At 39.1% G+C, this 19023-nt stretch overlaps 2 protein-coding genes across 3 annotated transcripts; both read left to right on the top strand.

Moving 5' to 3' along the window:
- Nucleotides 1-1105: 1105 nt before the first annotated feature.
- LOC145787081 (cullin-1-like) lies at nucleotides 1106-15728 on the top strand. Of its 2 annotated transcripts, XM_082598799.1 has the most exons (20): nucleotides 1106-1245; nucleotides 1863-1959; nucleotides 2535-2584; nucleotides 5551-5740; nucleotides 5971-6138; nucleotides 6808-6949; nucleotides 7387-7488; nucleotides 8458-8627; nucleotides 8960-9122; nucleotides 9661-9791; nucleotides 10176-10363; nucleotides 10946-11018; nucleotides 11167-11298; nucleotides 11496-11613; nucleotides 12082-12158; nucleotides 12482-12613; nucleotides 12797-12904; nucleotides 13133-13239; nucleotides 14179-14284; nucleotides 14571-15728. In XM_082598799.1, exons 1-20 carry the CDS (start codon nucleotides 1238-1240, stop codon nucleotides 14763-14765), a joined length of 2457 nt encoding a protein of 818 aa, XP_082454925.1. In that variant the 5' UTR covers nucleotides 1106-1237; the 3' UTR covers nucleotides 14766-15728. The 2 variants fall into 2 exon arrangements, with proteins under 2 accessions (XP_082454925.1, XP_082454926.1); XM_082598800.1 differs by lacking the exon at nucleotides 7387-7488.
- Nucleotides 15729-16931: 1203 nt separating this feature from the next.
- LOC145787912 (protein FAM200A-like) lies at nucleotides 16932-18758 on the top strand. Its single transcript, XM_082599750.1, has 2 exons — nucleotides 16932-17303; nucleotides 18381-18758. Exons 1-2 carry the CDS (start codon nucleotides 16932-16934, stop codon nucleotides 18756-18758), a joined length of 750 nt encoding a protein of 249 aa, XP_082455876.1.
- Nucleotides 18759-19023: the final 265 nt, after the last annotated feature.

Consider the following 19023-nt stretch of genomic DNA (forward strand, 5'->3'; position numbering starts at 1 on the left):
GACAGTGAAAATAGAGTGCATAAAATCAGTCATTTTCGTAAACTTGGTGAGCAAATAACATGAAAAATAATTTGACTCAGTGACCAAACAGTTGTATAGTAAAGATGACATGCAAGTTCGTTGGCAAATATGGTCAACTCCCATTGGCAAACAAAATTTACCAAGAAGAAATTCTCCAACTACAGCAAAATTTTAAAAAGATCTAATAACTAAACCTGATTATTTAATTATGCTGTTAGAGCACTGTTATCAGTAAAGTTTAAAAGTAAAAAATGTTCCTGGGCGGTGTCAAATCGACGCCCTTTGGCATTTGAGATCGATAATAATAATAATCGTGTTTTTATTTGCGCCTATTGCGATAACGTACAGTATGATATACTGCGATCACAAATGCGATACAACAGATGACAGGAAGCAGCGAAGTGACATATAGTCTTCGAGTCAGCTGCTCCTCTTATTTTGGCTTGCCATTAAGTGTCTTTGCCGAGACACAGCAGCGTGCTCTGGAGTGGTGTTGAACCCACGCCCTTTCAAACGTCGCGCAGACGTTCTCATCACTCAGCAACGCAGCCGACAAATGCAGCCAATCGATGCAGTCATTACAAGCCACATACAATCAAATGTTAAAGTGACTTTTCCTAGTGAACAAGAAGTTAAATACAGTCAATAGCTGTAAATAGAAAGATTGGTGGTAGTCGCGTCACTCGTTCACTGTTATGCTATTGACAGGAATGTTATTGTGTGTTAGTCTAAATTATTGTTAGCGGTTGTTTCATAACAATCACGCGAGTAAATCAGAAATTCCGCGATAACTAAAAGGTTGTGAGAGTGCTGAAATTGGGTGAAGCCTAAATGTTTTAAAGCTGATTAGAGAATCTGCAGTTGAGATACTGGTTACTGAAAAAGTGGGATCTTTATTTAACATTTGAAATTGGCACAAATTGCATGTCTTTTTTATTAAACCACTTGTTTTTTAAAAGAAAACATTTCAAAAAAAATAACGACTCTCATTTTTTTATATGTATGTATAATTGTATATGCAGTTCAACATGATGCCATATCGCGTTGTTATTTCGATTAAATGATCAAATCTCTTAACTCTTATAGACAATAAAACTAAGTTCGCCAATGATTTTTGCAATCTTTACTTGAACATTCAAGCTCAAGCTAAATGGGGTTGGAATACTTTTACATTTTTTAAAACTTTTTATGTGCTGTTGTAACTGTCTTAACCAAGATGTCTCGGTGAGTATTGTGCATGATATTAATAATAGAATATTGTAGACAATGTATGCTATGCGCATTTACATTTAAGCATTAGCGGAGGGTTTGGTTAGCAGAGTGTTTTACACGGTGTATCAGTCACTTTGCTATATGCCAATATTACTTCGGTCTATCTCAAACAGTCATCTTCTTCTTTCGTTTGAGACTAGATCAAATTTCAGGGCTGGTGGTGGAGAGCCGTCATAATCACTAGTGAGATGGTATCGTAAACATTGTGTTTAATCGGGTCTGCTACTATTCGGTGAGTCCGATTCGGTGAGTTTCTAACCCTAAAACGGCAATGATAATTAGGCTACGGTACCCGATAATTTAAAAAAAAAAATTGAAAAAATCCTCCGTTAAGGGATCGGACTCACCGAAACGGGACATTCCCTTGTTTAATCATAGCACTAGCTAACCTGCTCAAGTGCTTACTAGCACTAGCTAACTTTTAGTCATTTGAAAAGTCATTTTGTAAAATGTTTTTGTTGAATTTATGCCTTTTACATTTACAGGGTCTTTCATATTCTTAGTGTCCACATTCCACATGTGTTAATGATAATATTTGACAAAAATAAAGACTTTAATATATTTTCTAGGTCCTCTTCGCAGCATCATGGAGGGAATAATCCACATGGGTTGAGCTATATCAGTCTTGACCAGATTTGGGAAGATTTGAAACAAGGAATTTTACAGGTAAACTTGGAGTTTGGACTAGCCTACAAAATATAACACATATGGTTAAATAAATTGCACCAGTACAATAAACTTATTAATTAAAATCACCTGAACTAAATGATAAAATGTTATATATTGTGCCGATGTGCACTTAGCAGTTACACTAATGTTAATGTTACACTGTCTTAAAGTAATTTGTATACCAAGTTTGAAGAGCTTGTTGATGGCACAAAACAAGATAAAAGCACAAAAAAAATGATTTATAGCTTGAAGTGCATTTCTTTTGACTCTCTTTAGGAGCTTGCATTCTTCTTAGGTGAGTCATATTGAAAGTAGTTTAAGTCATAAATTGCTTTCTCCTGACATGCAGATTACAAAATAATCTGCATTTTACATGAACAATTGATTCATTTCAGTGTAAAACTCTTAAGTTAGACATGCATGTAGTGTGCCAATAACTCTGCAAAGGAATACGACATTTTTTTGTAAGTTAAAAAGTGGTTACCTACTTACCCTAATTTGGGGGTTGACTTGTCAGTTTAATTTGAAATAGCTCAATAAGCTCATAGTTTTAATTTGCTATTTTTGTTAAGGTTTATACGAGACAAAGCATGGGAAAGCCAAGATACATCGAACTCTACACGTATCCTTATAATTGAATAAATAAATTAATGTATTTAGTTGGATTTATATCTCAGTGTGTGTGTAATGTAGTCTGAATCTTAACATAAAGGACATAATCATTATTATTAAGTCAATTTTATGAAACTGGCTGCTATTCATCATACACTGTTTTGTACACTAAAAAACCAAGAGTTGATTGTAAATACCAAACTGGTACTTCCACTGGTCAATGATAGTTAAACTACTGAATCAATTTGCCGCCAATAACATAACGATTAACGAGTCTGGCCTAGAACCTCGCTTTCATTCACTTTAAACTGTTCTTGAGTGCATTATCTATATCTGTTAGATGTAGGTGTGTTCAGAAAAAGCCTGTTTGCAAATTTGATTAATGTCAATTTGATGACACACACTCAACAAGCACATGTGAAATAGGCAAGCCATGAGCTTTGTCCAAGGCAAGCCAAGATGATTGGAACTGCAGTCACAGTGTCCACTTGCCTTTGCAGGCAGTAAAGTTAGTGACTTGTTTTGTTGTTGAGACACTTTGCTCGACTTTCTGGCTTCTACCTTTCAACCAACCTGGCATGGTTGACCCTTCATAAAGGTCTTTACTCCCAGTTGAACAGCGTTTGAGGTCACCGATGCATAGGAACTCTTTTACCATACTTATATTGTAGTCCAATGAAAGAGCTACCAGCCAATAGTAAAGCTGAACATGTGTTTTCAATTTATATATTATATATATATATACAGGCCTCGAAATTTGTACTTTTTTCCGGCGGTCAAGCATGTCCTACCGGACTGGCCCTTTCAGCGGACATTTAATATTTCAACCGGACATATTTTTTGCATGTAGATTTTGCACAAAATCACACTACAGTATTGTATGTGTAGTCGTGTTTGTAGAAGATTTTCTACAACAGAATAACTCTGCAATGGTTGATGGCTTAATTAACCGACCCTGAAGTATACAGGAGCAGATTGCTTGCAAATAAAGCAGTGTGTTAATGACAGTCGTGTGACGCAATAAACACAATTGAAAACAACAATCCAAATTTCCTTATTACAAAAGCAACTACGATCACTTATTCCATGGTTTTTGCGTTATAGAATCGTTGTGCCAAGCGATTACTGCCGGCGCGGGGTCGTAAATCTCCAGCTCAGGACCGTCCAGACAAATGCGCATTAGTGACTCAATAGTGTTAGCCCTCAATAGTGTTAGTGTTAACTAACTAACACAATAGTGTTAGTCTAACACCCTCCCTTCTGTGCAGAAATTCTATTTCTATCAGTATCAGCGTGAATAAGGTCGCCACATTCGCCTGAGCACGTACGGAATCCAGCTGAGACTTGCTTTTCTGTGACGTTTTTTTTTAACAAACGATCAATGTAACGCAATAATCCTCATTGTTAAAATTAGAATACATACTTCACAAGGTAGATTTAAACGATCTGTCTTAGCCTGATGCTGCGAGTTTGCTGTGGCAATAGTAAGTTGCGCAAGCTTTCGGAACACAGTTCCCTAGTCATGTGCTATGATGAATGGTGTTGAAGTCAGTGAGTGGTTCTTTAGTGTGGTTCTTTCGTTTAGCTTGATGCTGCTGGTTGTTGAGTTTCTGTGTTGTTAGGCGTTTTATGTTGCAAAATTTGTTTGCAGTTGATTAGTAGATTAGATGACGTAGTTCTTCCCTTTCGGCACGGTTGTTGATTTTAGGATTTTGTCTGCTGATGAATATGGCCTCTTTGAAACGTAATTTCACTGCGTCATTTTTTCGGGCAATTATTGTAAATTCAAAGTCGGTGTGACACTGTTGTTGATGATTAAAGACCGAACTTTTGTCTGAGCTGAGGTGTTCTTTGATGCGGGAGTGGAGTGGTCGAATCGTGTTGCCTATGTAGCTTTCCCTGCATTTCTTGCATGCGATCTTGTAGACACAGTTCTTGGTGGTACATATGTCATCGTTCCCTCAGCTCAGACAAAAGTTCGGTCTTTAATCATCAACAACAGTGTCACACCGACTTTGAATTTACAATAATTGCCCGAAAAAATGACGCAGTGAAATTACGTTTCAAAGAGGCCATATTCATCAGCAGACAAAATCTTAAAATCAACAACCGTGCCGAAAGGGAAGAACTACGTCATCTAATCTACTAATCAACTGAAAACAAATTTTGCAACATAAAATGCCTAACAACACAGAAACTCAACAACCAGCAGCCTCAAGCTAAACGAAAGAACCACACTAAAGAACCACTCACTGACTTCAACACCATTCATCATAGCACATGACTAGGGAACTGTGTTCCGAAAGCTTGCGCAACTTACTATTGCCACAGCAAACTCGCAGCATCAGGCTAAGACAGATCGTTTAAATCTACCTTGTGAAGTAAGCTACGATCATGCTGCTAAAAGCGAAACTCAATCAATTAGAATACATATCCTGCCGAAAAGTTCAGACAACTTTATTTCAAGGCAACATTGCAAGGCGTTGAAATGATGTAAAAATGGCTACTTTTGCCATCAGCTCGTTAACCACGCCACTCTAATGTGATCTTTAAAGCAATTGCCTGTACTATTATTGTTTCAGCTCCGTATTTGTTCGCGTTAAACAAACAATTGTGATAATTCAAATTTAAAATATATTTTTGCTGCATTAGCTCTATTTTTGTCAAGAATTTGCGGCGGTCATTTATGACCGACCAATGAGTCGGCTTCGGCAGACATTCGAGGTCATTCCGGAGGTCATGTCCGCCATGACCGCCGGAATTTCGAGGCCTGTATATATATATAACGGTAAAATCATAAATGCTACTAAAGAACCTAACTTGGTTTTCCTGTAGGCTATGGTACGTATGCAAATGCAAACCTGCGTGCATTGAACATAGTGTGCTGATTTACAGAAAGTTTTGTACGCTTATGGTTTCGATTGAAACTTTTCAAAATTATTTTTTGGTAAAGGTTTCCTTAACATTTTATGTCAGCCATGTATATAACTACTGTACATCAGTTGATCAAAGCGGTTCGTCCAGACAAGGACCATCCGGTTCTGCTATCGCCAGCCGTTCATCGGTAAAGAAAGGCCAAGGAAATACCGGGGCCTATTTTGTTGGATTAGAACTTTACAAGAAGTTGAAACAGTATTTACAGTATTACCTTTCCGATATATTGAAGGTAAAATAAAAACATATATGCATTATTGCATATTATAGGCTACAAAGCTACATTTTGTTTTGAAGTAGCCTATTTAGAAAGACTGATTGCTGCAGTACGAAAATAGTTAAACTCAATAGATCGAGCAAAAAGTAATTCAATTTATTTATTTATTTTGCTGGGTCACATTGTCTTCCCACCCTAGGTGGGTGCAGGTTTCATGTTGATTTTGAAACTTTTTTTCTTTCTAGTCTGGTGAAAGTCTTCTTAACGAAGACGTCTTACTATTCTACACACGCCAATGGAAAGACTTCCAATTCAGCAGTAAAGTTTTGAATGGGGTCTGTGCATATTTAAACAGACACTGGGTGAAGCGAGAATGTGATGAAGGCCGAAAAGGAATCTATGAAATTTACTCAGTAAGTACTGCGTGTGAAAGGCGAGGTTCTTGACATTGATTTGCATTGTCATAAAATGTGGATAACGTCATGTGTGACTTGTGCTTTATAGCAGTTTTAATGTGGTTTGGGATACGGTTCTGCTAAACTGTTTAATGTCTATGCAGCAACTATGAAGAGATAAAGAGAAATACCTTTGTTTGCCAATCAGATTTTATAATAGCACGGTACACAATAAGCTTACATCACAATAACATACAACTCACAAACATAGAGGAATGCATATTGCATAAGTACGCTTAGTGTTGAATAACTCAATCTGATTAGTTTGGAGTGATCAGCTAAAGATCATTTGGTCATCTAGTCAGCTCCTCCCAACTGGTCATAATAATAAAACAAAACAAAAGTGGATTGAACAAAGCACTCGAATTGCCTAATGGCTACAAAATAATAACATGCATCTAAAAACAAAGAAATCCGTACCACCTCGGCCGTTCTCCAGATGTCCAATTCTATGTAAAAACAAACACTTTTGTATGCACTTGATGATGTCTTGAGATTACCTGAATTTAAGCTGCCACTCAGTGTATTCCGGGTAATGGAACATGCACTATTGCACTATGTTTGTTTGTCTGTTGTATGAAGTAGTCAACTCCATAGACCTTTTTAATTCAATCCCTTCAAACGCAGTTAACTCTTGTGATTTGGAAAGAAAACTTGTTCGATCCCCTCCATAAGCAAGTCACCTCCGCTGTGCTCAACTTGATCGAAAAGGAAAGAAATGGGGAGACCATCAACACATTGTTAATTAGTGGTGTGCTCCGGTCCTACGGTGAGTGTGGCCTGGATAGTTTCATACGCTTTGGGAGTTGACTCAGAACTAGGTTCATATCTTATTATACGGTACCTTGCTGAAGTGGTTAGGCTTACAACCAAAAGTATAATTTTGTTGGTATCTCTTTTTACCTAAGTTATAATTTTTCCAAGTTTAATTGCATTTCATTAAATTATATTTTTATACAAAGTATTTCAGTGCCTGACATATTAGCCAATGGCTTACATTGCTATTATGCGTAGCAGGTCTAGAGAAAGATTTAGTCCAATTGAGGGAAATCAAGTAACATGCTTAGCAATGCAGCGTTTTTACATGCGGATTGACTTGTAGTTGTGAGTCTAGACTAGATGAGCCAGATAGTGCCCAAACAGTGCTAATTTCAAAAGCAACTCAAGTTGAAAGATGAGCAAATAGTTGTCAATTGATCTTCACAGTTGAAATTGGCGTGGGAGAATACGAGGAACTCTATCGCTCTCGAACGGGTTGCCCGACACCGAGAATAACAGCAGACAGTTTTAGTCCAAGAACAAGTTTGGGTTAGTGTTATACTGGTGTTTGAAAATTTGTAAGTCTTTGAGTTAGATACAGTGATTATATGATAGATTGAGATTCGCTTTGAGCAGCAGGATCGTTGTTTATTTCACAATTGTATGCAAGTCAAATACAAACAACGTTGCTATTCAAACTTGTGAAATACAATGATTAGTTCGTACCAGAGGCCGATTTGCTGTATGGAAAAGTTGCAACAACATAACAAGATGGCTGCCCCAACTAAAGTACATATAGTTAAATTCATAGGAGATTAAAAAATGTTTTAAGTTTTTTACGGCACTGGACTTTTACTGGACGATATTTTTTATATTTTTATCAAACATTGTTCCTATATTGCCAGTACTTTGAACTTGTACAAACACTTGCGATTAAAGGACATGGATATTGAATCAGGCTGTTCACCAGGCATTTAGTTAAATAACATGAAGCGTTCTACTGGTGCAAATTAAGCTAAACTATCACAAGATGTGTCAAGTGACAATCTGCTTTTATTCCGACGTTTCGTCAATCAGACACGACTGACTTCTTCAGGGAGCTAGACCAGGCAATGACTAGGTAGTTGTCATGCTAGACAGGTAATCACTACCTGGTTTAGCTCCCTGAAGAAGTCAGTCGTGTCTGATTGACGAAACGTCGGAATAAATGCAGATTGTCACTTCATACATTTTGTGATAGTTCAGCTTAATTTGCACCAGTAGAACGCATCCTGTTATTTAAAAGACATGGATATGGCATAGCCTACTGAACAACGTACTTAACGCTGGGAAACAAACTGTAAACCAGCTTGGCTGACTAACTGGCTGAGCACTTACATTTCAACCAGCCTGCAAAAGCTGTCATGTTTACGTACTTTTTACGTCAATGACGATGTAAAATTGACGACTTCACTGGATGGAAACTTTAGTCAGTTTCAATGTTGGATCTTTTGTCTTAATCGCTTCTTTGGTTTACAGTTGAGCTCGGTTTGAATGAAAACGGCACATGGTCATTCACAAGAATGCAGTCTTTATGCGTTTATCAAGAAGCCTTCGAGAAAAGTTTTCTTGAAGAAACGGAGCGATACTACACAACGGAAAGTCAAGAATTCCTTGCACAAAACCCGGTTACGGAATACATGAAAAAGGTGGCTTTTCATTCATTAACTTGTTTTCTGCTTTCTAAGCGTTAACATTCACAATCGCTTCAGCTTTGTAGTGCGAAACCAGTCAGAATGTTTGTTATCTGGCATTTACCTTTCATGAGGTGGAAGTAATATCTGGTGAACCACCCCCTGACAAAACAGGGTGAAATACAACCATCCCCTGACAAAGCAGGGTTAAATACTACCACCCCCTGACAAAACAGGGTGAAATACAACCATTCACTGACGAAGCAGGATTAAATCCTACCACTCCTGACAAAACAGGGTTAAATACTTTTATCTGTCCGACACTTCTAACCCTGTCTTTTCTCCAGGCTGAGGCCCGTTTGAATGAGGAAGAACAGCGTGTTACCCTCTACCTCCATGAATCCACTCATCCAAAGCTCTCGAAGCGATGTGAAGAAGTTCTTATCCAACGTCACCTCGAGCAGTTCCATGCGGAATTTCAAAATCTTCTCAACGACGACAAGAACGACGGTAAAGTATACTGGAGATTCTTGAAGAATTTTGTTGTATTTATTCTTGTTATATTTACTCGTTTTTTTCCGGGCTGTTTTGAAATACGATAGTGAAATTTAAATTTGGTTTTTCTTCAGACCCGTGTTTTTAAACGTTGTTTGCACAATTATAGTTTATTTTTCTTGTAAAGAAACAAAAACTCTTCAGTTAAGCATTTGTTCTTAAACTGAAACAGTGGGTAAAAGCATAAGTGCTGTTGCTCATGATTTGGTGCTCTGTATCAATTCCCACCGGAGAAGAAACAGTGCCAACTGCAACAGTTTCTCAAGCCATCAATTCTGGTTCTTTGCAAAAACTGCATCGTGTTAGAATTTTGTAGGCATGTTAATGTTCAAAGTGCAGTAGAGACTCTTTGAGTTTGTCACTTTTCATTAAGGGGTATTTGCTGCTTAAAGGGTTAACAGTTATAAACCAAACTAATCGCACTTCTCCAACTTAGAGATTCAGAATTCGGTTTTTTATATGGTTTTCAGTATTTTCTACTTTTTTAATGAAGATCTTGGTCGGATGTTCAAGCTGGTTTCGAAGATTCAAGACGGCTTGGGAGAACTAAAGAACCTTCTGGAAACCCACATCCATTCCCAAGGGGAATCGGCCATTAAGCAGTGTGCGGACGCGGCGATGAATGTGAGAAGATATTTAATTTTTGCCAAACTTGCGTTCAATATACTATCTAATCTTACTTGCAAAATAATTTTGTAAAATTGTACAGTTTTTGTTCGTAGATTTTCCTGCCATGTGGTTACTGATAACTGTAAGTATACTAAGCTTTATGCATTAGAGCATTTTAAGGTTGTTTTACATGGCTAGAAATAATTCCGTAGTCTTTTTCACTGCTCTACTACGCATAGAAATGCAGTAAAAACTCATCATAGCAGACATGAAGATTGTTTTTTAGATTGTACGGTACTTCATACACGATATTGTGTATAGAGAAACGTGTCCTCTGCACACCAATCTCTTAGTCATTGTTTATCTTTCCTCATCACGAAGTGCTGTTTTCTTTGAAAGGATCCGAAGCTCTACGTCCAAACTATACTGGATGTCCATAAAAGATACGACGCCTTAGTGGAGAAGTCTTTCGACAACGACTCTGGCTTTGTTGCTTCTCTGGACAAAGCCTGTGGCCGTTTCATCAACAAGAACGCTGTCACCATTGCCGCAAAGACCTCGTCTAAATCTCCCGAACTCCTCGCCAAGTGAGTGTTGATGTTAAACATCATCATCTGCATAAAAAAGCTGGCTTAAACCTTTGAAAAATATTTTTAAAAAATGACCACTGCACTACTTATGAATTTTTGTGACGTTGCAGACATAAATGAGCTTGAACAATTTCAGGCTACGGACAATCTTTATTGAAGGATTTTTGCTTTGAACTCCACGTATAGAAAAACTAGTGTAAAAAGCGCCTAGTTTGCTGTCTGAAGTCGACTTTTCACATTTCATACTGATGTCACCATGTCCTTGCTCACCTGCGGACAAAGCAATATCTGACTCAAACATGGGAATGAGAATAAGCTTCTAGCCACATAAACTCACATGCGTACACAAATGTTATTAAGCCACGTTTATCCATTCATGGTAACACGGACAAAAAGTTGTTGTTGCAACATCTCGATCGTGACCCATAAAACGAATCCTCGGACGGAGTAGACACTTGGTTAAGCTACCAAGGTTTTGGGAAGCGCCAGATACGAAACACAATCTTGAAAAACTAACTGAACAGTTTTTCAAAACTTTTGTTTAATCTAAACTGGAGTTGTATGTTCTACCACTTGTAGATACTGTGATGTCCTGTTGAAAAGTTCAAAAGTGTCCGAAGATACCGAGCTGGAAGCCACTTTAAAGGAAGTTGTGAGTTACAGAGATTTTATTCATTTTTGTTAAAAAAACACTTCTATCAAAGCACTTTCGTACGGTTATCGGTTAGGCAACATCTGCAAATCTTTCACACATGCGCAAACGTTGCCAGCCGCTACTTATTTCGTTTTTTCGTTGCTAGATGATTGTGTTCCGTTACATTGAGGACAAAGACGTTTTCCAAACCTTCTATTCAAAATTATTAGCCCGGAGGTTGGTCCATCATCTGTCTGCCAGTGATGACGCCGAGGCACAAATGATCTCTAGACTAAAGGTAACTTTCATTTCAAGTATTAGTTTTTAGTTGTTTTTTACTTTGTTGCGCCTCTACGGCTGCATTGACACCGTTTGCTTTGTAAAGCGCTGAGAAGCAACGCGCATATCTGCGATGGAAACAGCGCTATATAGAGACACGCATTGTTGTTATTATTTTCCATTGATTTACGGTTGCTTTTCATGTTCTATTCACAGCAAGCATGTGGGTTCGAATACACATCAAAGCTGCAAAAAATGTTCCAAGATATCGGAGTTAGCAAAGATCTGAACGAGAGGTTTCGGTCGCACACCAACAGCACAACACCCTTGGACCGTAAGTTGGCTGCCGCATTTACTTTATGAATCTGGGATAAAACCTCATCTTATCCCATGCCAGCTAACCCCCTCCCCCAGACAACAAAATCCGTCATTTTTACATTGATTCAACGTCTGCAGACGTTGTAACTAAGATACGCAAGCCACAAGGTTATTTTGTTAAGTTGGCTGACGTCATCTGATGTGTTTCATTTTTTTTTATGTTGTTGATTATGGAGCATTCTTTTTTTTTTGGGGGGGGGGGGGGGTTAAATAAGGATGCTGGTTGACGTGGTGTTAAAACGTTAAGCAATCACAATAATATTGTTTTGCTCATCATGGCTATAAGTGAAAATATCAGGAATGCCAAGGAAAATCCGTCCTTTTTACATGGATTCATTGTCAGCAGACGTTGAATCAATGTAGAATGGCCGGGTTTTGTCTCACTGAGAGCAAACGACTGAACTGCTCGCGATTTTTCTTTTAGTCGATTTCACGATTCAAGTCCTGAGCTCCGGTGCCTGGCCCTTCCAACAAGCTGTCGCTTTTCGTCTTCCTGCCGAGGTTCGTGCTGCCTTTGTGCTTGGTATATTTCTTTTTCCATTACGTAATAAAAGTATGTTTAATTATATAATCTTTAACTAATGCTATCTCGTAAAGATCTAAACAGAGCCATATCTTCAAACTAAACATGGCAAGCTGTTAATTCGAACTACGCTTCACTACAAACTTGAACTTGCCCTGTTCCCCGACTTTGAAAATGCCGTCTCATGTGCTCTTGTTTTGTTTTAATAGCGTACGTTTTCAACGCTCTACTCACCAAACTAGTGTAACTGGCGATGTCAGACCACCTTCTCACGATGTTGCTTAACTTGTCTCTCTCGCAGTTCGAGCGGAGCTATGAACGTTTCACCAGCTTCTACGGTCAGCAACATACTGGCAGGAAGTTGACTTGGCTCTACCAAATGTGCAAAGGGGAGATTGTGACAAACTGCTTCAAAAACCGCTACACATTTCAGGTAGGTGCAGTCGTTAAACTTCTACCCACACAGCAAATGATCATTTTACATTGATTTAACGTCTGCAAATGTTGAATAAATGTAAAAATGACGGATTTTGCTGTCTGGGTAAATGATGTTCATAATGATATTTCTGAAAATCGCATGGATTTCATTTTCATTGCAACTTCGCTTTCACTACAGGCGTCCACCTTTCAAATGGCAGTGCTTCTGCAATACAACTCTGCTACCTCATATACAGTACAGCAGCTGGCAGACAACGTCCAACTCAAATTTGAAGCTTTAGTTCAGGTATTCTAGTTTTCCCTACCACCGCGACACACAGACTCAAGTTTAAAATAAAGACAAATACTGCGTGTGCTAGCGGCGGGTTGTGTTTATTTGTTTTAACTCTAGAAAAATAGTCAAGAATTGGGTTTTCGAAATATGCGAATGCGAGGTCCATGTTTCTGCATTCTTCCGTTAATGAAATGAGATATCTTGAAAGACGCATAATCTTTGTTCTTCTTCCGCCTGCAGGTCCTGATCCACCTCCTCAAGTGCAGGATCTTGGAGTGCAAAGAAGAAACGGATGTTAGCAATTTAAAGCCCCATCATAATATTGAACTCTTTCTTGGTTATAGGAGGTAGGACGATAAAAAGATACTTCAAATGCAAAGTGAATGAGTCAAAACCACCTCACTTTGATAGAAAAAAATTGTATTGAAAGTTTCTGTGTGACATGCTTGATGAAGCTCTGCTTTGTATCCCGCCGTTGCAACTTTGTCACTTTTTCTCCAGAACTGCTGTTGTTTCAACATTGATGGCTTATCCCTAATGTGCACAACCTTTGCAAACATAACAAGCTGTACCGAACCATGTGAGAACCCAGACAGCAAAAGTCGTCATTTTTACGTTGATTCAACGTCTGAATTTCTGTCTGGTTGACACCACTAGGCACCGAACCCGTGTCCTGGGCTTTTTTCGCTGAGACTTTTCGGTCATTTGTCTGAAATGACTTGAAAAAATTCGGTCATTTTTTCGGATGAAAATGTTTCCTTTCAAGTAGCTGATAAAAACCAAAATTTGTACTTCCTAACTAGCTACAACATTAAGTTTCGCTGAAAAACGTATATATTTTTTCGGACATTTTAATTGACTATATTTTTTTCGGACATTTTGCTAAAAAAATCGGTCAATGACCGATAAATGACAACCCAGCTCGTGTCCAACCGAGGCAGGGTCATTCACAGTGGTTGGGTTGTACATTCTTGAGGACTGCTAAACAGACCGCAGACCACATCATCAACCATTACATGCATGGACAATGGACATACATACAACATACTTACCAACATCTTCAACCCACATAGTCAAGCAGAATGTCTGCGTGTCTTGGATGATGAAACCAAACACTGGTAGCCTTCCAGTGTAGTTTGGGACATCGTAAATCTGGGTTATTAAAAGGATAGACGCTCGGTCCCAACAACTTAAACGGAGCAGTAAAGTTTTCAAGCTAGTCTCGCAATGTAAATAAACGTGAAACAGAAACAAGTGTTGACTTTTAATTGAGTTTGTGTGCGCAGCAAGAAATTCCGTGTGAACATTAACAAACCGATCAAGATGGAACAGAAGCAAGAGCAAGAGACCACGCACAGGCATATCGAAGAAGACAGAAAGATGCTCATACAGGTAACTTGGCCCAAATCTTAATAGAAAACTTATTTTTCCTCCTCTAGTTCACATATGCTTTGTTTTCCTTGTTACAATTATTTAAACTTTAAAGTCTGTCAGTATCAATGATAAGAGTTTTACACTGAGGTAGAACTGCTTTTTGCTCTACCACTATCTATCCAACATAAGTTTCCGTTTTTTACATGGTCTCAACGTCGAAATGATATATAAATGTCTAGCGATGTAAGAGTGACAATTGCTGGCTCATTCTGTATTCCTCACCATGACCTTTGACCTCATCCAGGCTGCCATTGTCCGGATTATGAAGATGCGAAAACAGCAGAAACACCAACAGCTCTTGGGAGAGGTTTTTACTCAATTGGCCTCCAGGTTCAAGCCCCGGGTTCCCGTCATAAAGAAGTGCATAGACATTCTCATAGAGAAGGAATATCTCATCAGAGTCGACGGCGAAAAAGACACTTATCAGTATTTGGCCTGAGTTACTTGTTTTTAAAATTCATGCTATTGATTCAATGCCTCGTAGCGTTGTAACGACGTATACTTTGTTTCAATGTATTAGACATCTTTCTCAATAGGAAAAGGTCCGATTTTTTGACATTTTCTTACGTTTTGTCTTCTTTAGGCTGTTTGTTGCTCTTTTAATGTCTTTTCAACATACAACATTTATATTACTGTAAACTATGTTCACCATACACTGGTGTGGTCTTGGGTTGGTCGGCTTTCAATGGACGAAATTAATGAGTCAATGCATTTCTTCTGTGCAGTATCTTCATTGATATTTCGCTGTATATGCATTTGCAATGATTCAACGTCGATGGATGCCTCATCTAACAAACTTGACCATTGGTATGAACAACCCAGACAACAAATCAACCGTTTTTTACATTAATTCAACGTCTGTAGACGTTAAATCAATATAAGAAACGGTTGATTTGCTCTCTGGGAAAATCGTTTTCTTTCATAAGCGCAACGACGGAAAAACCGCGTAACTTTGTGCTACAAATTGTTTACAATATCAAACTTTTAAAACTTTGCATTTCCTCCTAAGAAAACAGCCGCTTTCGTTTCATTCGTGCGATAATTTTATTTCAATGCGCCGTTTTCCGATGTTTCAATGGCTCCAAACCTATAGTACGTGGAAGTTTTCAAGGGAATCTGTAAATTTAAGATTTAACTGGCGAGAATGCTGTGTCAAGTTTTTTTTTTTACTTCTAAAATTTTGGGGGGATCTACTCTGTAGCCATGATAATTTTTTGATTTCTGTCTGAGAAACTACAAAAAGGTTGGATGCCACTGCATTCATTGTTTGAAATGCGCGACATGTCATTTCAAGTCATGACGATCAAATCGCTTCAACTTCACACCGGTTCAGCCTGCAGTCACCGTAACCCCGTGTTCCGTTCCATCCCAGAGATCTAATAAATGTGATTTGTTCCGGTGATGTTTTCTTGTGACATCAAGAGTGGTGGTCTGGCAGACAGTGACGGAGCTACCTTGAGTTATCTTTTTTCTATTGTTCCAAGGACGTCGAAAAGCTGCCTCACTAGCTGAGTAATGACAAAAGGTTGTGTAGCAGCCGGGAACATAGTGCCGATGTTTCTAAACCGTTTATTGGCTCATACCAATATTCGTACAAACGCCTGGTGGTTTATGTAAGTTGACGACTTAGGCAAATCTTCGTGTCCACTGTCCAGGTATCAAGGTGGGCGTAGCCTACGCGTGTGTGTAATAACTGCAAAGATCGGGTAAATAAGTACATAGCCTACCTAATGCTAGTGGCCTAGATTTAACGAAATGCGCAACGGTACCAAATACGCTAATCATCAAATTGTACTGTATTTTAACGTAGCTATCCAAGGCCTCTACTTTCTAATGCGCCAAGCGTAAAAAAAAGGAACAGGTTATAGTTGAAATATGGCCTATCCATGACAGTGTTTCGTTCGATATTGTACGGCTCCAGCTGATAAAGTAGCTACAGCCAGGGGTGAATCCAGCAAGAATCTTTAGAGGGGGAGCAATTTCAACTAAACGTAATTGTTTAGATCTACATTCGTTCGACCTTACTACTGTAATATATCGTAATAAAGTATTTTTCTGTGGTTTAGGGAGGGGGCGAGCGTGTCACTGGCTAAAACTACCAGCGTTCAGGGCCGGATTAACTATAGTAGCAGATGTAGCAGCTGCTACGGGCCCCGCGCTAGGTGAATAAAACTTTTTTTTGCAAAAAAATGTCGAATCTGGCAAGTAATTTTTGGCTTGCAAACTGGAATGGTTAATAGGAGAACATTATAATTGTAGGATTAAATTACTAGTCCCAACGTCTTGTCCCTTCCTAATAATTCTCTTAAAAGACCGGTTATTTCCACTGGAGGCAACTGCTTGTTCGAATGCCACTAGCCCACCATGCTAGTCCTAGTTGTTTCTTGTTTGAGGGAACATTCGAGACATTGGCAACTTCGCGCATTGTGTTGTCACAGGGAAGAATCTGCGATTTTAAGATTAGTTATTTGTGTAAATAGTTTCTCTTGTATTGGAAGAGGCGAAAACATTCGATTTGAACTGGATCTAGCTTAGCCTATTGCTTCTGAGAGAAAATTGTAAGTAAATTCTAACTAGCTAGGCTATTTTGTGCCAACACATTAAGATGCATGCGAATCGTGGAAAAGGGCACACTTTCTATTTATCAAAAACCGTTTGCGAAGAGGTGGTCAACATAGTGGGAAAAGCAGCAGAAGATATAATCGTTAGTGAACTGAAAGAAGCTAAATACTTTTCCATATCACTAGGTTCAACCCCGGATATTACTCACACGGACCAGCTTTGTTTCACGGTAAGATATGTGAAGCCAACAGGGCCTGTGGAAAGGTTTCTGGCATTTCTCCCAATGGAGGGCCATACTGCTCAGCAGATTTGCGACAGCCTGGTATTGTATACCAGTGAGAAGGGTATCAATCTTGCCGATTGCCGTGGACAGAGCTATGACAACGCGTCGAACATGAGCGGGAAATATAACGGAGTACAGGCGCTTGTTAAAAAAAAATTTGGTGTTGTTGCAGAATATTTTCCATGCTATGCTCATTCGTTGAATGTAGTTGGTGTATGCGCTGCACAATCGTCTCCAGAAACAGTTCAGTTCTTTGACTTCGTTAAAAATATCTATGTATTATTTGCTGCTTCAACACACCGGTGGTCCGTTCTGGAGTGTTCAGGTGGTGGCAGGCGCGGATTTATGGGGGGGGCCCAAGGGGCCCGGGCCCCCCCCGAAATTTTGTGAGAAATTGTTGAATGGTTTGATATGCTTCTAAACAGCTGATATTAGTCCCACAGCGGACTTACAACCCCCCCTTTGGCACGCGTGTGACGTCACGATATTGAGAATGATGCTTTCAGTCTCTATGTCTCTAAAACAAAGTTTGCCTAATTTTAAGCGAAACTGCATTGAAAGAGCAAGTTTTGCCAATACCAAACATCTCAGCCAGGAATTAGCAACAAGAAAACATAGAGACTTAGCTTTATTACCGAAAAAATGCCGAAGAAAACATGATCTTATCCTTTTGCTATGCCACCGGACAGCACCATTTTACAGGAATATTTATACCCATATTTTTGTTGAAAATGCTCTCAGAATGCACCAAATTCAAAATAATTTTTCAAAATTTTTTAGGGGAGCCCCCCAGACCCCCCGCCGCTGGGTGTCGCCTTTGGCGAACACGCCGTCGGGCTTCGCCCGCCGGCCGTCAAAACCCCCCAAATTCCTGGCTACGCCACTGATTGTTCATATCTGTTTGATCTTTATTACTTTTTAATTCATTTTCAAATTTTCTGGCCCCCCCCAAAAAAAACTCCTAGATCCGCGCCTGGGTGGTGGAGTGCTAAAAAGGCTCTCTGCAACACGATGGTCCGCAAGAGCTGATGTCATCAAGGTTATTAAAGAACGGTTTTCCTTTCATAAAGTAGGTACTGGAGAAACTTGCGAATGACCAAGAGCAAAAGGCAGAATTTCGACAGCAGGCAAATGGATTCTTGGAGAAAATGGAGTTGCTCGAAACTGGAATCTTAGTTTTTTTGGAATAGCTTACTCGATTGCTTCCAGGCAACTCAAGCCTCTCTTCAAGCAAAGCAGCAAAATCTCAACATTGATTCAGGGTTGTGTACCTCTTTGGCAGGATCTCTACAGACTTTCAGAAAACAATTCGCTAAGCCTAAGCTTGAGTCAGAGAAGCAGAAGCTGACTCAAGTGCCGGATTGCCGACCAACAAGCACAAGAAAAATTGTTCGAAATCGAAGGCACGATGAGGATGTAGGCGGAGGCCGTTCAGTTCCAGATGCAATGGATAATTCACCTATAGACAGATTCCGGGTGGAAGTTTTCCTTGCAGTATTGGACAGCCTACAATCTGTGCTGGAGAAACTTCGCAAAGCATACACCCAATTGAACACACGGTTTAGTTTTTTTGCGAAATCTGCATGATCTAACAGCTGCGCACATCCAAAAAAGTGCTGACAGACTTTTAGAAGCATGTTTCCAGGATTTGGAAGACAGATTGAAAGATGAACTACCTCAGTTTTCAGAATTCGTAAAGCACATTGCTACTGATTGCTCCTCTCCAGAACTCAACTATTTCACTTTGATTAAAGAAAACAATATTCACACCACGTTTCCTAACATTGACAATTTGTTGCGCATTTATCTATTGATCATTTTCAAAATTGAAGTTGATTAAAAACTATCTGTG

Source organism: Aplidium turbinatum, chromosome 18, assembly GCF_918807975.1.
Source record: "Aplidium turbinatum chromosome 18, kaAplTurb1.1, whole genome shotgun sequence".
In the NCBI taxonomy this organism is placed as follows: domain Eukaryota; kingdom Metazoa; phylum Chordata; class Ascidiacea; order Aplousobranchia; family Polyclinidae; genus Aplidium; species Aplidium turbinatum.